This window comes from Enhydra lutris, unplaced genomic scaffold (assembly GCF_002288905.1).
Source record: "Enhydra lutris kenyoni isolate GAN:26980312 unplaced genomic scaffold, ASM228890v2 scaffoldscaffold25, whole genome shotgun sequence".
NCBI classification, from domain to species: Eukaryota; Metazoa; Chordata; class Mammalia; order Carnivora; family Mustelidae; genus Enhydra; species Enhydra lutris.
The window spans coordinates 228,182-249,172 of record NW_019154109.1 but is presented as its reverse complement, the minus strand read 5'-3'; the positions used below and the strand labels follow the sequence as shown (position 1 = coordinate 249,172).

General features: G+C 40.5%; 1 protein-coding gene across 1 annotated transcript; it reads left to right on the top strand.

The window, feature by feature from the left end:
- The first annotated feature begins 10,727 nt into the window (after positions 1-10,727).
- LOC111150931 (apolipoprotein R-like) lies at positions 10,728-18,043 on the top strand. Its single transcript, XM_022508621.1, has 3 exons — positions 10,728-10,886; positions 14,835-15,005; positions 17,881-18,043. Exons 1-3 carry the CDS (start codon positions 10,802-10,804, stop codon positions 17,937-17,939), a joined length of 315 nt encoding a protein of 104 aa, XP_022364329.1. The 5' UTR covers positions 10,728-10,801; the 3' UTR covers positions 17,940-18,043.
- The last annotated feature ends 2,948 nt before the right edge of the window (positions 18,044-20,991 follow it).

Below are 20,991 nucleotides of genomic sequence, written 5' to 3'. Positions count from 1 at the left end.
GTCTGCTAAGTTTCTAGGTGAGACTGAGAGACACAGAAAAGCCTTATCAGAAGAATTTATAAGGAGGAATTTGTTCTGTCGAATGCTCACTGATGTTTTGAGGACGAGGAAGGGAAAGAGCCTGAATAATTTTATACCACACATTAAGAATAAATTTTAGGACATAAAGAAAAATAGTTGCCTTTGCCTTATCAGGAGGTGGGCAGATGTATCACAGAAAAACAAAAATGAGAACAAAACTGGGTTGTCAGCATGGTCTCCTGTTAGCAGGGGCTTTATAACTATAAACAAAGGAAACCCAAACAGATGGCCATTTTATTTTATTCTATTCCATTTCATTTCATTTCATTTTTGTTTTACACATCACTCTTTATTTTGATAGCATCACTGGAAGTTCCCACTACCAAAAGTAGTTGCCCATATTATATGTCAGGCACGGATTTAAGTCCCTTATACATAGTTTTCTCACTTAATCCTTGTAATGATCCTAAGAGGTTAGAATGATTAGTCCCTGAAACCGATGAGGGAACCAGAAAAGCTCAGGGGCTTAATGAGATGCACGATGGAGGGTGGGAAGGACATTAATGCGGGAATCCGAGAATCCGTTTCTTCCCCAGGAGTCCACTCACAGTTCATGCCCTTCTTTCTGGCTCTAGAACTTCCTGGACACGGACAAACGGACGTGAATCATTGCATTCATTCCCCCCAGCCTCGCTGAGGAGCCCCGGTGCAGCAGGGGCTCTTTGTTCTGTCCTCCAGCATGAATCTGGTTGGGTGCGTGGGGAATTTACTCATCATCCCAGCCATCCTCTTGGACCCTCCCCTCCACAGCCTCATGTACTTCTTCCTTGGCAACACGTCTCTTCTTGATATTTTTTTTTACCCTCCCCACCATCCCCAAGATGCTGGGGAACCCCTGGATGGGCACACCAACAGATGCCCATTCTATGTACCAAGCTTCCTGCCGTGGTGCTTCCTATGAACTTCCAAGGTCTGCGTGGCCCGGAAAAGAGGATGTTAATGTTCCTTAGGGTTAGGTATGGGTAACTATCTGCTTCATGGACTTGCTTTCGTGGATCTTCCCTCACCTCCTCCCCCTAGTGAAAGTGTCAATACCCTCCTCATCTCCCTCTTGTTGCCACCAAGCCTCACTCAGAAGTCTTCGATCATTAAACAATAATTTTTAAACACACCACTTCTGCTTTTCTTTGTTAAGTGCCATTTGAATTAGTTTTATGTCTTAAACAAGGTCATCCACTCTTCACTTACATTAGAATAAACATTTGGGTGGGGGATAGAACGGAAACCTAATTTACATTTTGTATTGTATCATATTGCGTTCTGCTTGCAAAAACTCATTCTTGAGTTCAGTGAGTGTTACATAATTAGATAATTGATATTTTAAGTGCATTATACACTCAGAATACTTGTTGAATTGTTCCATATGTGCTCAAACTGTTTTTATGAATATTTGAGAAATTGAGCAGAGCAGTGAGACAGAGGAGGGAAGGCAGCCAATAAGGGATGCATTGTCAAGCCACAGACCTCTGTGGGTGACTTGAACCCATGGGGACACTATGAAGGATGTCAAAGACATACCAGAGAGTTATCTTATTCAAAGGGCAAGGGAGCTGGGGTATTGATACAGTAACTTCTACGGATATTCAGGATATTAAGGTCTGCAACTGGAAAGTGTTAATTACCTAGTATTTTTGATCTGCTGTCAAGGTGTCAGAATAACCTTCAGCAGTTCTTGAAAAAGCCTGGACAAACAAAGCAGATACTGACCATCTCGAAATTGTCTCAGAGTGTGTAGTAGAGCCCGAGTGATATCAACAGAACTTGGCAGTGTCTGCTGCACACTTCAGTATGGGTGGGGGCTCTCACGCTCTCACATCTGTACACTGGTTTTCCTGCTCTGCTTTTGCTTCTTGGCCTCACGTTCTCCACTTTTTGGTTTATTTCCTCTATTTTTTGGAGAACATCCTCAATGAGCTGCCTAGGAAATGATTATCTAGAAAGCAAAACATGAGTTTCTGCATATTTGAAACTGTCTTTATTTGAATACTTGGCTGGTAATTTCACTGAGTGTAGAAAACTGGGTTAAAAAATAACTTTTTTAAAAAACTTTTAAAGAGTATCTTCTTTGTACCATAGTTTCCAATACTGCAACTGAAAAGTCAGAAGCCATTTTTATGACAGAGTCTACAGGATTTTTTTTTTCTTTCTCTCTTTCTTTCCAGAAGGAGACTCATTCTTCTTTCCTGAGAAATTTTCTTGAGTATAGTTTTCTCCGTAATTTTCTCATCTCTATTTTTTCCTTTTTCTTTATGGATATTCTACTAGTCACATGTTGGACCTCGTTGTCAATCCTATAACTTTCTCTCTCTCTCTCTCTCTCTTTTTTTTTTTTTCTGTTTCCTGTGCCATCATCTCTGTTTTGACCCTCCCGCATGTTCTTTGGGAATATTTCCTTGCTTTTGTATTTTAATTGTCTTATACATTTTACAAAATCTTCACAGCATTTTTTATAAAAAATGTTCTGTTCTTTATGGATATAGTGACTATTCACATACAGAATATTAATAATAGTTTCTTTGGAATTTCTAGTCTCTGGAAACGTCTATTGTTGATGATTCTAGGCTACATGTTCATTTGTTTTTGTTTTTATTTTTGTTTTAGGATTTTATTTATTTACTTGACAGAGAGAGAGAGAACACAAGCAGAAGGAGTGGCAGGAAGAGGGAGAGGGAAAAGCCCAACACAGGGCTCCCGGGACCCTGGGATCATGACCTGAGCTGAAGACAGGTGTTTAACACACTGAGCCACCCAGGTGCCCTTTATACGTTCATTCTTAAGGACAAGACCCACAGAAGCTAATCTAAATTATATGTATTTGGGGAGACTAATCAGTAAGCTAGTTTTTCTTTTTGGGAGCTATAGAGGGGCTGCTAATTGTTTCCGGGTATCCATTTTCAGGATTTACCTGCTTTAAGTAATAGAACTGCACTCACCCCTTTAAATATCAGCAGGGCACATGTGGAGCAACTGCCTAATGGGTGCAACTTCCTACTCAACTTTCTTAAAAAGGAAGCTGCTTACCTTCACTTCCTCTTTCACACTGAAATGCTGACAGGGTGTTGGCCAGCCAGTTTCCACTATGGTGATGAGGGCAACGCCCTGGGGGGATGTTAGAGAGGCAAAGAGGGAAGGGACCCTATCCCTGGATGACCTCATTGGGCAGAGCAGATAACCAACCCGAATATGTCTCTACTTCTGAATTATAGCATAAGAGAGATATAAACTTCTGCCTCTGTTTTAGCAATCTACTGATATCCCTACACATTCAGAGGATTTCCCAAATAGCAGTGTTTGTCGGTGTCTTCTGTATTGCTGTTCAGTTTCTTCTGAAGAAGATTCTCCAGTTTCCTGCCTGCTTCTTTACTAACTCGAATGTTTACCATGCAAAATGAGACTACTGCCTCTCTTCTTCTCCCTAAACCCCTCGGCCGTTTTCTAATGCAACATTCACCCTGTCAGCATTGATAACCTTTACTTTCCTTCTTGAAATGATTTCTCCCACCCCTAGAAAGTTGGGGAGAGGGCAGTTGGTAGATCAGAGATTTCAGATGAAAATTTATGTATAAAAAAGAGAATATATATGAATGGAGACTATGGATTGAGCTGCCATTTTCTTTTCTTTTCTAAGATTTATTTACTTATTTTAGAGAGACAAGAGAGAGTGTGCAAGTGACGGGGAGGAGCATACAGAGAGGGAGAAAGAATCTCAAGCAGACTCCATGCTGGGTGAGGAGCTGGACCCTGGGGCTGGATTTCAGGACGCTGAGATCCACAAGATCAGACCCGATGAAATCAATAGTCAGATGCTTGATGACTTAGCCACCCAGGTGCCCTAAGCTGCTGTTTTCTAATGAGGGATGCAAATGGTCAGAAAAGGAACACTGTTTTCCAAAAATTTCTGATTCACAAATAGTCCTGTGAAGAGCTCTTGATCCTGTACTCGCATCATTTTAACAGATCAGCAACTGATGCCAATATTTTTAGGCTTAAAAATAAGATTATCATCCATTATGAATATTTACACTTAAATGATGCAAGTTTATGTAACTGAAAATTTTTCTTGCTTAAGAGTTTTCTTAAGGAGTTTTTTTTTTTTCCTTTATGTTTAGCTCAGGAACCAGGAGAAACACAATAATGTCAAAAAAATTAGAATATAGCAGCTTATAGTAGATATGCATCACTTAAACTTGCTAAAAATACAAATAAAAATTAAGATCATGAGAGATAGAAGTTAATTTTCTAAAATTTAATTTATATAGTAATTTATTTTTTATTTTCAGTCAAACTAAAATGGATTAAATATTTACATTGGTAAAACCAAATCTTAGTTCTACAGGAGAAGCTTTTTTTCTGTTATGAAAATAGACTGTGGAATACATAGAGAAATAAATAAATACTGTCTCTTTTAAACTAGTAGTTCCCAAATTGGCTAGTTTTACATTTATATCTATGATACATTTTGAGTTAATTTTTGCACATGGTGAAGGGTAAGAGTTGCCAAAGTTTTTTCTTTCTTTCTTTTCTTTTCTTTTTTTTTTTTTTCTCATATGGATGACCAATTGTTCTGTTGAGAAATATTTGTTGAAAAGACTGTCTTTTTTCCACTTAATTACCTTGGCACCTCTGTCTAAAATGAACCGTATGTGTGTTAGTGTATTTCTGGACTTTATTTTTTTCATGGATCCGTAAGTCCATTCCTATGCCAATACCACAATGGGTTGATCATGTAGTTTCATAACAAGTCTTGAAATCAGGAAGTATGAGTCTTTTAAATTTTATTCTGCAAAATTTGTTTTGGCTATTTTAGGGCCTTGGCTTATTCGTATACCTTTTAGGAATAGCTCATCAGTTTCTACAAAACATCTGCTGGGATTTGGTTTGGAATGCTTTGACTCGCTAGGTCAATTTGAGGAGAACAGATATCTTAATAATATTGAGTCTTTCAATTCAATTCACGAACACTGTACATCACTCCATTTAATCAGGCTTTCTCTGCTTTCTTTCATGAATGCTTTGGAGTTTCCAGCTACCAGGCACCATATAGAGTTGCGTCATTTTAAAAACTTTTCATTTTGAAATAATTACGGATTCACAGAAAATCACAAGGCTAGTGCAGAGAGGTCCAATGTGCCGTTGACCTAGTTTCTCCTGATGGTTATCTCTTAGAGAACTAGAATGATATCGATAATAGCAGGACATTGACATTAGCTCAATGCGTGTGGAAATTCTACACTATTTACAGATTCTTTTTATTCCTTCATCATAAAGATCCTCCTTGAACTACCCCTCTATATTTATATTTACCCCTTTCCCCTGGCCCACCATTCCCATAAGGATAACTAGTAATCTCTTCTCCATTACTATCATTTTGTCACTTTGACAAAGTTTTACAAAATGGAAATCATACAGTATGTGATCTTTTGAAAATGGTTTTTGTCACCTAGCAAATTGCCCTTGAGATGGTAGTACTTTTTAAATTTTGATTTCCAAGTTTTCATTGCTATGGCTAGTATGTAGAAATACAACTAAGTTTTATATATTGGCCATGTCTGTTGTGACCTTATGAAATTCTTTCATAGGTACGAACAGGTTTTCTATAAATTCTTTGGCATTTACCAAATAAACAATCATGTCTGAAAATAAACACAATTTTGTTTCTGCCTTTCCAAACTGAGTGTCCTTTATTTATTTGTCTTACCTTATTGTACTAGCTAGGACCTCCAATATATTGCTGAATATGAATGATGGGGTAGATATCCGTGCTTTGATTCTTAATCTTAAGGGAAAATCATGCAGTGTGTCAGTATTAATATCATTTGTAGATCTTTTTACATGGGTTTTCTTACTTTGATAGCTCTTATTTCAAAGGTCAGAGAACTAATGTAAGGGTCCTGCAAACTGCCACAAACTGTGTACACTTGAGAGCCATAGAAATGACTGCCTTGTGGGTCCATAAACTCAATGAATCATGGTGAGATAAACATGAACTAGGGATCATTTTATTGCCTGGCTCCTGTAGCTCCTATTTTAACTGGGGTCGTGGTGGTACTTTTTGTTCGCAGGAATCACAGACAGCTCAGATCCAACACGTCTCTAGAGGTCCTAGTGCACATTCACTAAAGCAAATCACCGAAGTTTCCTTTGGTAAAGGATTGGAGAAATATTACTGTATATACTTGCTATCGTGTTACATGGTCCTTCTGCAAAGGAATCTGTCTTTGGGAATGAGTGAGAAAATTGCCAAGTTAAAAAAAAAAACATAATTGGGCAAAAGGTCATGACTTTTATTGGAGCAGCTTATCTCAGGAACACCATATTCTATTAACCTTTTCAGAGATTTCTATAGGTCAGGATGTTCTCTCCCCTGGCTGCCTCCCAACCTTGCAGCCATATATGCCTCACCATTAAAGAGGCACTCATTTTGAGGGTTTGTACCTGCACAACCCTGAGAATGAGTGTCTTCCTTGATTTTGCATCCTAGGCGTATTCTTACATAACTCAGTCATGGCCCTCCACTACTTTTCACCCAGTCCACTTCTGGAGGTAGAGTGCTGTTACTTAGCCTTCCTATCCTGGGGTTCTCTAATCCCCACTCCTATTAGATAGTCACATTTGATAATATCTACTGCCAAAAATGCAACCTACAGTTAGCTAGCCAGAATAGAGTTTCTCTATAATCTTGGTCCTTGCTGCTGGGGCGTTCCTTATTATCCTGGTAAATGGTCATCCTCAGGGTTCTTATGAAGAAAATAGCAGGTAGGTCTTCTGGTTTTTATAAAATAAATCATTCTTTTATTTTTATTTGAGAGAGAGAGAGAGAGAGAGAGAGCACGAGCAGGGGAGAGAGCCAAGGTAGAAGAAGTAGACTGCCCACAGAACAGGGAGCCCAGCGCAGGGCTGGATCCCAGGACTCTGGGATTATGACCTGAGCCAAAAGCAGATACTTAACCAACTGAGCTACCCAGGCACCCCTAAAATGGATCATTCTAACATGTCTACTTCTCTGAGTCTTTAATCATTTCCTACTTAGTCTGCCTTAGCAGTTCTGGCATCTTTATACCATTTTGGACCATCATTTTCCCCGAGCTCCCAAAAGCATCCCAGAAGCACACAAGAGCTGATTCCCAGGGCACTTGCATTGTTATCTTGTGTTATGGAACAGTGTCCCTATCCTGACAAACTCTCCCTTGTCCAGCTTTATGATCCCCTCCAAGGCATACTCTCCCAGCTCCTACTACATGCTAAGTCTTGCACATCCTGCATATGATTTATCTCCTCTCTTAGTAGGCTCAGCATGTCCTTAGTCAGTTCATACTGAGGTTTGATTTCAGCTCTTGGCCTGGAGGTAAGATGGGGCAGATCTTGAGGAAAGCAGTTATGACCTTAGAAGATACCCAATGTATTTGATTCCTCTGCTGGTCTTCAAGCAGCAGGGGCACTATCTTATAACAAGGGAAACTGGGCCAATTTTATAAGCTCTTTGGGTTTAGGTAAATCTGGAGTTGAAAGTTCTGTAGTGCATCTACCTGCATATCCTAACGCCAAGTCTAAGGGTGCCCCTCCCTCCATTAGGGTCCTGACTTTAAGTAGAGACTTGCCAAGGCTAAGAGTTTATTTTTTTCTGAAGTTTTACTATTGTTTTATGATTAAATCCTGACCCTGGTCCTTAGCACAGTCTCCAAGCTAGCTGGCATAAGAGTGTCTTTAAATACTAATGGGGGCAGGGGCGCCTGGGTGGCTCAGTGGGTTAAGGCCTCTGCCTTCAGCTCAGGTCATGATCCCAGGTCCTGGGATCGAGCCCCACATCGAGCTCTCTGCTCAGCAGGGAGCCTGCTTCCTCCCCTCTCTCTCTCTGCCTGCCTCTCTGCCTACTTGTGATCTCTCTCTGTCAAATAAATAAAATCTTAAAAAAAAATAAATAAATAAATAAATAAATACTAATGGGGGCATGGAGGGGCTCCTGGACTTCACAGTTGGATTTGAATTGTGATTGAGTGCCTTGAACTTTTACTTTCAGCTAAGAGGTTGCTGAGCTTGCATCAATAGTCCTCAGGCACCCAATTTCACAGTCCTATTTCCACGCAACTCTCAGATGTTAGAGGTATTTCACTGGCCAATATGTTTTTCTCCATCTATGCTTCATGACAGTTTACCAGGTGAAAATATTCATAGTTGCAATGCTACAGTAAGCCAGGGCTACTGATACTTCACCCCTCCCCAGTGAGGGAGTCTTGATTGTCAGTTGGCTAGTGGGTGATCCAATTCTAGAATCTCGTTCTTAGAGTTTGCTTCCTAGATCCACTTGTGGTATAAACTGTCTTCAGTCAACGTCTCTAGAAGGTATTCAGGTGCATATGAAGTTTTGATAGTGTGATTTCGGGGAGGGGGCGGGGAAGGAACTCTAAGGGAATGAAACAACAAGAGGAAAAAGAACTGAGCAAAAACCTACTCTCAGGTTAAGTGTAAACTTCACCTGATCCACAGTGGGCTCTAGGGCATCAACTGTATCACAGAGTTGTCCATATTTGAATCAAGGAATCAGGGCTTTGGTATCCCAAGCTCAGCCAGGCATTGGTTGCTCCTGAGGGAGCACGGTATAACTTTCTATATCAGGAGTCAGGCAGCTCCGATCATCACAGTACATGCTTTGGAGGTCATGGGTCTAAGCCATTAGTTGCAGTTCCAGCAGCATCTGGAGGGTGGGTGTACCATTGGGTAAAAGCCAATGATGTTGATATACTCCCATATGGCTGAATCAGTGTCCTGACAGGAAATCATTACTGGCCAAAAAAATACGAATTATTTTGGTTTAAAGAAAAAGCTTGGATTTTAATTATCAGTCTTGGGTCAAAATTTGGCTTAGCCACTAATTATCCGCGGAGTTTGGGGGACAATTTACTTAATTTATCTGAACCTGTTTCCTCATCTATGCAACAAGGTAGGCAAGAGCCATGTCACAGGAGTTTTTCAGAACTCATTATAATAATTTATGTAAAGTTCTGTTACAGACCTTAAAGATTAAAGGCAGGTTAACAAAACATGTTGATTAATCATTTAAATTACATGAATCTCTTTATTGTAGTTCCTCTTTTTATTTTTATTTTTTATTTATTTTTTTCAAAGATTTTATTTATTTGACAGAGATCACAAGTAGGCAGAGAGGCAGGCAGGAAGGGGTGGGGGGGGGGGGAAGCAGGCTCCCTGCTGAGCAGAGAGCCTGATGCAGGGCTCCATCCCAGGACCCTGAGATCATGATCCGAGCTGAAGGCAGAGGCTTAACCCACTGAGCCATCCAGGTGTCCCTGTGGTTCCTCTTTTTAAAGGAAGCAACTATTCAGTGAATTTACTTGCTTTCTTTTGTTGAATTTTAATTGTGCTTACCTTAATATTCCAAAGAATTTTGTTCAGCTATATTTGGTAACTCTTATTTCTGAGAGAGAAGCATTTTGGCTATTACCGGTATGTAGCAATCATTCCAGTTCAGCTGAGTAGTGAAGATCACTTGAGGACAATTTTCAGAATTTGCTCCTTTGCTTAGACAACCATCTTTGTCTCTTCAAGGAACAGATATTCCCAGTTGGTGGGCAAGATATAGAATCCAGGTTGATAGTTTCATCCATCCCACTTAACTCTTTAAGTTGAAGTTCCCAAAGTTTAATTTCCTAAATTTAGGAAGTGATCTGGATGAATAACCTGGCAATCCCAGATGGTTATGGAACACTTAGTCTAGAGGTTACCAGTCTAAGAATAACAAATGTGCCTTCCATCCAGTTTTGTTTACTGCTTAGAAGCAAAATGCTAGGTTCTCCAGGATCCAGCATCATTCAGATATTCTGAGAGTCATAATAAATCTTCCTTTCTCCTTAATTAATCATCTTCAACCACTTAACTTTCAATGCATGCTTTTTCTGTGTTGCAAACACAGGCTAGAATAGCTTCTACACTAGAACAGTCAGTTTCACGGAGTGAATCATTTGATGTTTTATGTACATTAAAAACCCCAGGAATTAGGGAAAAGAGGTTCCCCCTGAGGTAGTATAATAATTGTAATTGTAATTATAATTGTAATTGTGTGGACTGCATTCTTGAGATTTTCCACACTTAGAGATTCATACTACTCTGTTCTGCCTAGCCTATGTACTATCTAGGAAGAAATTTAATTTTCAAGCTTAAAAAAAAAATCCATTCTTCTATGGGCAAGTTACACCTACTTCTCATCACAGAAACCACTTCTCAAACAGGCACCCTTTGGCAGACATTCTATTTTCTCTCATGCTATGGGTTCAAATTCCTACAGAACCCACCACATACACTGGCCATCATGGGCTGCACTCCCCTGTGCTTTTTTGCTCTTGTTTACTCAGAGGAATCATGGATATATCCAGAAAGGAACTCACCATGTGCCCCATCTGAACAGCAAGGGAGTTTTAGGATAACAACAATAACTACATACAGAATCCCAGAGGGCTCTCCTAACAACCTCCAGACTCTTGTCTCCAAGAATGGGGCCTTATCAGCTGACCCCTGTTAGAGCTGTGCTCAGCACCTGGTCTTCTTGTCACTCCCCCTGTCCCTCCCCTTTAGTGACACAGAACTGAGACTTTGCCAAGGCTGGTTACACTGGCTCAGGCACCATTTCAATTGTTACTGAGAATTCTTTTCTTCGGATTAATTCAAGGGTCTGAGAACACTGAGCCCCAGTATAGCACCTCTGAGACCCATGGCCTCCAAGTTGCAGAGCAGTTTCCCAGCACTGTACGTCTTTGAGGTCTTGACTCTACTGCTGTGCCCTTCTGGCTTGTGTGGTGAATACAGTAGTTATAGGGAAAGGAGGGTAGTTTCTCTAAGATATGCAGGACAAATACCCAATTAAGAATTAACTGAATATAATCAAATAGTGGTAATTCATAATCTTTTTGAGAGAGTATAATGAACTATGTATTAATAAAAATGAAGAATTTTAGAATAAAAAGGAAATAGTTTTAATTCAGGTAGAAGCTATTATTATATATAGAATAAAAATGTGTTGATATGCAAAATTCCTCGTGAGGAGGCTTTAGCAAAAAATAATCTTGAATTTTCAAATCAGTTTCTGTATTTCAATGCTCCAAGATACGTAGAACAAATTTACTTTCCAAATAGGTTAATTATACCATCCATAATCTTAGTTATTTATTGATTAGGAATAATTTCCGTCTGAAAAGCAAAACTATTTTCTGTTGTCAGATGGAGCTAGAGAGGATAATACTAAGTCAAATAAGTCAGCCAGAGAAAGATAAGTGCCATATGATTTCACTCATATGTGGAATTTAAGAAGCAAAACAATGAAAGAAAGAATAAAAGAGACAAACCAAGAAAGAGATTCTTCACTATAGAGAACAAACTGATGGTTACAGGAGGGTAGGTGGGCAGTGATATGGATGAAGTAGGTGATGCGGATTAAGGAGTGGCCTTCTGGTGATGAGACCAGGTTTTGTATGGACATATTGAATCACTGTGTTGTACACCTGAAACTACTATTGCAATGTATGTTAACTATACTGGGATTAAAAACTAATGAGAAATAAAAATTCTAAAATACATTTTCTGTTATCAAATACTGAGTAAATTTTCTGAGGTAAAATTATAGAGTACTTTATGAATTGTAAACCATTATATAAATGTAAGACATTGTTATTGAAACATAGGGAAATTTTTGTCAGAATGAGAAACAAAAGTGTCTGAGAGAAGTTGCCAGAACCAACTGAAGGCTTGCTGCTGTGGAAATTTATTTGTTGTTCTGTTATTTAAATGGAAATGTCCTTTAACCAAAGTTATATTGTGTTATTTTGTTAGCTGACATTATTTTTTATCTGAGAGAATTAATTTTCATACCTAAAAATATTTATTAACATATCCTCTGAAACAGCTATCATGGCATGAAAGTTGAGGATTTGAGATAGTTTAGAGGGAAAAACCCCAACCCTAAAATAATAACTGACTGCTCCTAGGTGAGCTGGCCTGTTGATTTAAAAATGTGGAAGCCATGCTTTCTTCAACACTGAGAGTGGTCAGGGGAAAACATGGGTTAATTAAGGAAGCAATGTTTGGAAAAAGATTTTTCACATCAGATGCATGAAAATTATTGAGTGGCAGTGTAAATTTATTATTGAGTGGCAAGATAAAGGACTTCATGCTCAGGAGACTTTTCTCAACTTCATCTCTAAGTTCCCCTCTCACACAGTCTGGGGTGATAGAGGAAGACCTAATCAAATTTGTCATGTCTTTCAATTATTTCTTCATGATCCCATTTCCCTTCCCCTTTTTCCTTCTGTTCCCTCACTCTTCCCATTTCCCATGGCCCCAACCCTCTGAAATGATAATGTCTGTGTGCTCTGATCTGAAGGTCCTTTCCCTCTCCGTAAGGACTTCTGATGCCAGACTTTTCTCATGGCCCCAGTATTGCTCTGCCTCACCTATCTTACCAACCACTTAACTTCCACTCATCCTTTGAGACCTGTCTCCAGCTTACTCCTGGAGATCTTCCCTCCATCCTGCCAACACCTTCTCCTATAGAACTAATTTCCTGACCTAATCTGGCACTAGAGTGGACTGATACAGAGTTGTAGTACAACTATGTATGTGGCTGATGCGGGAAACAAAGGCAGAAGAAAAATCATTAAGTTTCCTTACTACCTACAGCCCACTGACAAGTCCTTAAGACAGGCAGAGTGAGACTTCTCTAGGGACTCAGCTGCCTTGATGTTGACACTTTGCCATGGGGAAAAGGTAATCCTAGATTGACACCCCCCCCCAATGCCCTGATCCCGTAAGCCTACTTTAACATATAAAAATTCTTCTGGAAACTTCCTTAATCTCCAAACCTCCCAAGATACATGTTGGCACTCATCCCCTAAGCATATGGGCCACCGATATACATATGAAGGGTCTCATAACTAAGGTTTTATTAGACAGTAATAAATGACATTTCCCAAAAATAGCTAGCCCCCTCAAGGTCCTGGAAACCTTGCTTCCATATTCCTTAGAGTCTTATATTATTCCTAACCCCTTCCAACTTGGAAGTATAAAATTAGTCACTCCTCATGACCCCAATGCAGCTCTTTCTGCCCATGGGTCCTGTCCCCATGCTTTCATAAAACCACTTTTTTGCACCAAAGACACCACAAGAACTCTTCCTTGGCCATTGGCTTCAAACCCTAACGTCTTTCCTACACCAGGGCTACATCTTATCTTTTTAAGTACATTGCAATTATGCCTCCTTGATATTGCCTGAGAAGCATAGTACAGAACTCTGCATGTGTGTTCGGTCATAAAAATTAAGAGCTTTTTTTTTTTATTTCTGTGGAGGGGCCTAATCTGCAGTTTAAGAAATGCTATATGGAAGCTGTTGACTCATGCACAGGTGAATTCCTTTTCCTTGATACTAAAGCAGAACTTACTTTGGGATTATTGTTCTTATGCCTTCTGGACCCTTCAGAGTTAAAGCTTTGGGAGAAGCAGAGGTAAGGGAAACAGTGCTTGACCTGAGCTGATTCTTTGCATCAAGAGTGTTTCAAGTTTGCTTTCTCTCTTGTGTTTTGTTGTTGTTGTTGTTGCTGTTTTTTGATGGGTCCTTCCTCATCACTGAGAATCTGCTAATTGCAATCCCCTGGTCTGCTAGATCCCAGGATCCATCTCTGATTCTGGATGATCTCTTTCTCTTTCCTATCTCCTAAAGACCTAGGGACTCCTAGGGATTTATTTTCACTGAAGCTTTCTTCCAACCTCAGGAGGTCCTTTTGCACAGGTCTGAAGACAACACCACCAGGCCTGTCTTTTTCATGCAACCTGTTTCTAACTCACTGGAAGTGCTACTCATCCTTTGTTCCAAATAATGTCAGGAGTACGGGCCAATCTCAAAGCAGCAGAAATATGTCCTTCACCCTCACCAACAGAGCCACTAGACAGCCCCCTTTTGCATTTTGGATTTCCCAGGCAGGAGCTCAATACTAGGCCACTGTATCTAATATCCCTGCAAAGTGAAAAGAGATATATTGGCCTTTCTCAGTGAGCTCCTTAGAGCCCCTCTGTCAGTCTGAAGGAGAAATGCACCCACATATTTGCCTTACCTGGGACCAATTTGAATTTAAAAGATTAAATTCCTAACCTTTTAGTGCTTTTGATTTGGGCAAAGGAGTTAGGAGTTTTCTAAGGGATGCTGAGCTGCCTACTTCATCAATTATGGGATGTTACTTGACTGTGCAAGAGTACTGTTCTTTAACCAAAACTTCCATTTTATGGCCTTTGGATATCTATTGATGCCTCTATAAAGTAAGCATCCAATGATCGCTACAGACAGCAGAAGATAGCAGGATTCCAGAAAGTACCAGTTGAGTTTGATACAAACCTGAGCTTAATCCCTGAGGTTGATTCATGTTACTGACACCTCCTAGCTGTGACCTTATGTGCAACATCTGACCCCTCTAAGGTTAAGTTTCCTTTTCTCTAGAATGGGAATGATGATCGTACTGCCTCAGAGAGTTATTGTGAGGATTAATTGATTTAACATATCTAAAATGATTAACACAGTGCCTAGCAAGTAGCTAAGTTCTCAGTAAACCATTCCTACTGATTTTGTTAAGGAATTGAAATATACCTCTGCAGTGTAATTTAATTACTTCATTTGACAAAATAAGAAGAGTCCCTCACTCTGAGTTGTTAATTAAATTAAACCCTAGCTCATTGTCCCCCACCCTTCTCTTTTACCATTCAAGATTGCAGAATATTTCCGAGCATTGCCCATGGATCCCATAAAGACGTGAGTTCATTTTTCTCCTATACTACTGTCGTAAAATATGAATGTGATAAAGGATATGTTCTGGTTGGAGAGTCCAAAATCACCTGCAGGAACTCCCACTGGTCGCTTCCAGCACCTCAATGTAAAGGTAATTTCAACCTCACTGATGACCTTGATTAGAAATGTAGAACCTCTGTGATTGTTCTGACTCTAGTCTCTTTCCAGCCAGGGGAAACATTTAAAAAAATTTTATTGTACTATTTATTCATTTCGTGTAGTTAACACATGCATATGGTACACTATTTTCGAAGTTTGAACCATCACCCAGCTCATCAGTCTTGGAAGTAACCATTGTTACAGCGTGTATGTTTTCAGAGGTAATCTAGAGGACCACTTTTTGCTTTTTTTAAATAAAAGTTTTAATTCATGGTTTGTCTTCCTCCCAATCCCAAATGTAACATACTGCAGAACAGTGTACAAATCTTAAGGGTGAAGGTCAACAATTATCACAACGTGAACCTACCCTTGAAGCATCTCATGTCTTCCCTCAGTTACTCCCGACTCTCTCCCCAAAGAAGGTCATTCTACCAACACCATGTGTAGGAGCGCTGAAAATACTGGCTCTATCTTTGGCCCTCCATCTTGTTCATGTTCGCTTGATGACTTCTTTTGTGGTTATGTGCTCCAGACCCATTGGAGAGTAACATACATACCTCAGAAACGCCCACCAAGGCCGGTCGGTGTAGGGGAAGGTTCGCTTTGGCCTCGCATGAATCGGAGATAAAATAGTCCTCCCTCTTTTTGAGGTATAGATGGCGGCACAAGATCTAAATAAAGGTCAGCTGTCAATTAGGTACATGTGAGCCCCTCAGTCTCCCTGCAGTGTCCTGGAATACAGTGTCCCCTCGCTCTAAAAAATCTGTGAACTGAAGTCTAGACTTTTTGGAGAAGAGCTGTAGAGGGCCTGGGTCCTTGTCGGCCTGACTCTTCCCCTTCCCCCATCAGTAAGTTACTCTGAAGAAAACTCTGTGTAAACTGCATGGTGGGCCCTGCTTTTGTTTTTGGGTCTCAAAATGCCTTTTCAGCTTGGGGGGTACTTTATTGTCCCTCTTCCACCTTCTAACACCATGGATAAGTTTTGCCAACTTTTTAACTTTGTATCAAGGAAGTCATGCTTGCACTCTGTGCCTGGCTTCTTTCTTCATCTATGTCCTTGCACATTGTGATAGTTTATTTATTTTCATGGTTTTATAATATTCTTCTGGATATATAGATCACATTTTGTGTATTTTATAAGAGTTCACGTTTTTCGTGTTTCAGGCTATTATGAATAATGCTCTTATGAACACTTGTGTGTAGGTCTCTTGGTATTCATGTGCAAACATTTGTGTTAGGAATAAGCTCAGCAGTAGAACTGTTCTGCAGAGTGTACACGTTGTCATCTTTCGTAGATGATGCCAAATTTTGTTCAAAAGTGGTCATAACAAATTCTGTTTCTACAAGTAGAGTATGAGTGTTCTAGTTTTTTTTTTTTAAAAGATTTTATTTATTTATTTGACAGAGAGAGATCACAAGTCAGGCAGAGAGAGAGGGGGAAGCAGGCTCCCCACTGTGGGGCTCCATCCCAGGACCCTGAGATCATGACCTGAGCCGAAGGCAGAGGCTTTAATCCACTGAACCATCCAGGCGACCCAAGTGTTCTAGTTTTGACAAACATAAGTTCTAAATTCCAATTTATTTCAAATTACTAATATTGTCCTTGATGTTGGAAACTGTTTTGTCTTATTTAAGAAATATTTGCCTACTGCAAGGCAGTATTCTATGCAACAACAAAATACAACAAACATGTTCTCCTATGTTTCTTACAGAGCTTTATTGTTTTATCTTTTACAATGATATCGCGAACCCACTTGAAATTCCTTTGTATGTATGGTAGAAAGTGGGCATCAATGTTTGGTTTTCCCCAGTGGACAATCAACTAATTGTGTACCACTTACTAAATGGGTTGTAGTTCCCACTGCTTCCTTTGGCACAATTTGAGTGCCCATGTATGTATGGTTCTGTTTCTACACAGAGATAGCAATCTTTAATTTGGGACTGTCAGCGAGGGTTTAGCAACATTTTAGTAAGCACCTGCTTCATTTTAAATGACTGCAGTTATGGATAAATTCCAAACCTCCTTGAGGTGTCTGACATCTCCATTAGAGCCACATGCATACCATTCATATTCTCATGATGAAGTTGCCCTAATAAAAGATTTAGGGTTGACTACCAAGATTAGGTGTGCCTTTTTAAAATCATAGTTGCTATCAACTCAAGAGGTTAATTTCCCACCATTAACTCCATTTAACACAGGAAGACGTTAAGGGTATGTGAATAAAAATTATATACTTAGGATCATAGAAAGAGTGAGGTTTTAAAACATAGCAGTTTTAAAAACTTGGATTCTAGGACTATAATCCTTAGGTTAATATTATAATCATGTCACCTAAAAGTTATACATCCTTAGACAAGTCACATAAACCATCTGTACCTCATTTTTCTCTCTAGCCAAATGGAGATAATTATAGCATTTTATGGGGTGCTAGGGTGGCTCAGTTGGTTAAGCATCCAACTCTTGGTTTCAGCTCAGGTCATGATCTCGGGGTCATGAGATCAAGCCTTGTCTCAGGGTCCATGATCAGTGCAGAGTCTGCTTGAAATTCTCTCTCCCTCCCCCCTGACCTTTCCCCTGCTTGTGCTCTTTCTCTAAAATAAATAAATAAATAAATAAATAAATAAATAAATAAATAAATAAAACCTTTGGGAAAATAATAGTGTTTTATCTTGGGAATAGTTATGTAAAATAACATTATTGTTATTAATTTTATCATTACGATCATACAATCAATGGAGGTAGAGAACAACTCTCAGCATGCAAATATAATTTATTATCAGTGTTTCTCATCCCCTCAGGACTCTTCACTTTTGTAAGATTTTATTCTGAGAATCACAGCATGATCCAAACTGCGTTTCCATTACAGCTCTGTGTCTGAAACCAGAGATCAAAAATGGAGATCTGTCTGTGGATAAGGACCAGTAGGTTGAGCCTGAGAGTGTTACTGTCCAGTGTGACGATGGTTATGGTGTGATTGGCTCTCAAAAAATCACCTGCTCAGAGAACGGCATCTGGTTCCCAGCAGTGCCCAAGTGTAAGTGGGTAAGTGCCACACATTTCAGGATGTCCTGTCATGTTCTAAAAATTGTAGCTGGTATCAGAGCCCTGTCAACCAACATTAATGAAATCAGGCTTGTATCAGGACCCACGCACGAGTTGTTTAAATCACGTTGGAAATCAGCCTCAAAGCACTTGGTGAGCTCTTTTTTTTTTTTTTTTAAGATTTTATTTATTTATTTGACAGAGAGAGAGAGGGATCACAAACAGGCAGAGAGGCAGGCAGAGAGAGAGGAGGAAACAGGCTCCCTGCTGAGCAGAGAGCCCGATGCGGGGCTCGATCACAGGATCCTGGGATCATGACCTGAGCTGAAGGCAGAGGCTTTAACCCACTGAGCCACCCAGGAGCCCCACACTTAGTGAGCTCTTTAAAGCGAGTTCTAATTCTCTCATTTTATACTAAGAAGAACCAAGCCTCTAGAGAGGAGGGCTCCCTAGATCTAGGTGACCTGGCCCCTGGCCCTGTGTTTTCTATAATACGCGCTATGCTTTTGCACAGCCATCAGAACTGTTCCTTCACTTGTCCCTGAAGGAACCCCCTGGGTGTCTTCTGCAACCTTCCTCCTTCCCTGCTTCCACAGTGATCCGCCACACGTGAGGAGAGCTGGTGTAGCGCTGGGCACGCCGCTGACACAGAGTATCTTTGGGTTTCCTCCACCAGTCCTGAGGATGGGCAGGATCCTCTAATTTTCCTGTCATCGCTGAGGCATCCTGAAGACACCCTATACTTTCACAGCTGGAGAGGTCTCTACCTCTATCCTTTTATGTCTTGTAGGAATTCCAGATGGGCTGTGAGCAAGTGCTAGTTGGCAGTAAATTCTTCCAGTGTCTCCCCTACCCAGATGACGTGAAAAAGGCCCTGGAGATCTATAAGTTGTCTCTGGAGATTGGACAACTGAGCAAGAGTGAGAGTTGAAGAGAGCACCATTTTGAAACGAGCACATCCACCCTCCCCCACCTTCGCAAAAATAGAGAATTAGGTACATTTCTCTCATTAGCAACTCTACTAATCCTTTCTTAAGTACTGTTTATTGGGAAAAAAAAAAAACCGTGTTAGGAGAATCTGTTGATACCCTTAGTGCCACCGATACTGTGGAGCTGTTGATTTGTACCTTCGCTTAGCCTGTGCTTCTGCCGTCCTGGCCAAGGTACAATGACAGAAATAAATAATGACAAAAATCCAGTGTTTTAGGAAGCCTGTTTCCCTTCCTCTCTCTCTGCCTGCCTCTCTGCCTACTTGTGATCTCTGTCTGTCAAATAAATACATAAAATCTTTTTTAAAAAATCCAGTGTCTTTGTTTTCACTTTGATGCCGGTATAATGGAAAACTAGGGCCCTATACCAGTCACTTCCTGATGTTTCTCTAATTAACTTCTTTTTCTATTTTACTGTATCACAAGGTGAATGTAGTCCTTGCAAATGTAAACTTGTGCCTTGTCTAAGGTGTCTTTACCCCACATCTTCACGTCCTACCTGTCCCTCACTGCCTTGGCCAAATATCACATCTTCCTCCAAGTCTCTTGCTTGCTTGCTTTTTTTTTTTTTCTTTTTTAAATGTTTTATTTATTTATTTGACAGAAAGAAAGAGACAGTGAGAGAAAGAACACAAGCAGGAGGAGTAGGAGAGGGAGAAGCAGGCCTCCCACCGAGCAGGGAGCTGGAATCATAGACCCAGGACCCTGGAATCATGACCTGAGCCAGAGGCAGATGCTTACCAGACTGAGCCACCTAGGCGCCCCTCCTGCTTTCTCTATGTGATCACCAGTATTTCTCTGGAACAACTTCTTACTTCTTTACATTTGGTTTTGCCCAATATCCCTTCCACCCAATATTAACTACATCAAAAGTCTTTGAAAGCCTAATCTTTGTGTCACCCAACCCTTGAGTATGGCCAAGTCTTCCAACTCTTTTCTTCATATTTCAATTAAAACGACTTTAGTGTCTCTCTTAGACCAGATTCTCCAGAAGCAGACCCTGAGGAAAGGGTTCATGTGCAAGTAATTTATTAAAGAAGTGTTCTAAAGAGAAACAGGAAAAGGAGTGTGGTGAGAGGACAGGACAGGGAAGGAGCCTAGGACCATGATGGGGCCAAGTCCTAAAGGAAGTGGCTTAGCCTTGTCCCCAAAGGGGACTTTGGACTATGAATTTGCTTACATTTTGTCCCAATTCCAGGTAAAGGAACTGGGTGAAGAGCTACGTGGGGGGAGGGACACACAAGTTCCTAGGGCATCCAGCTCTCTCTGGGGGACAAAACTGTCTAGCAGCCTGAGAAGGCTAGACCAACAGAAGAGAAGGTAGGACCATGAGAAACCGGAACCCATGGAAACCAGCAGAGGAACACACAAAAATGGTAGAAGGGACTGAGGGGCCTGGGTGGGGCTCCTCAGGGCTTATCCCTCATGTGTCCCTCTTATAGCTCTGGATAGTCTTGGAAAACTTGTCTTTCTGACAGTCACCTCTTCTTCTAAACCTTCACCTCCTCTGAATTCTCATTTCTGTTCATGCTGACTTATACTGGCCTCTGCTTCTCCACTACACCTTGATCTATAATAGAGAAAATGGCCACTTTTCTTTGATTTCTTTAAAACAGTCATCACATGAGAAAGCTTCACAGCTGACTTATACTAAAGCTTTGGAGTTAACAGGGGGGCGATACGGCTAGGTACGCAAGACAGGACTTCCACATTGAATGTTCCAGAACTGTGATCTTAAAAGACCATTGCCTTGGGGCTCCTGGGTGGCTCAGTGGGTTAAGCCTCTGCCTTCAGCTCAGGTCATGATCTCAGGGTCCTGGGATTGAGCCCCACATCGGGCTCTCTGCTCAGCAGGAAACCTGCCTGCCCCCCAAACCCTCTGCCTACTTGTGATCTCTCTCTCTGACAAATAAATAAAAATAAAAATCTTAAAAAAAAAAAAGACC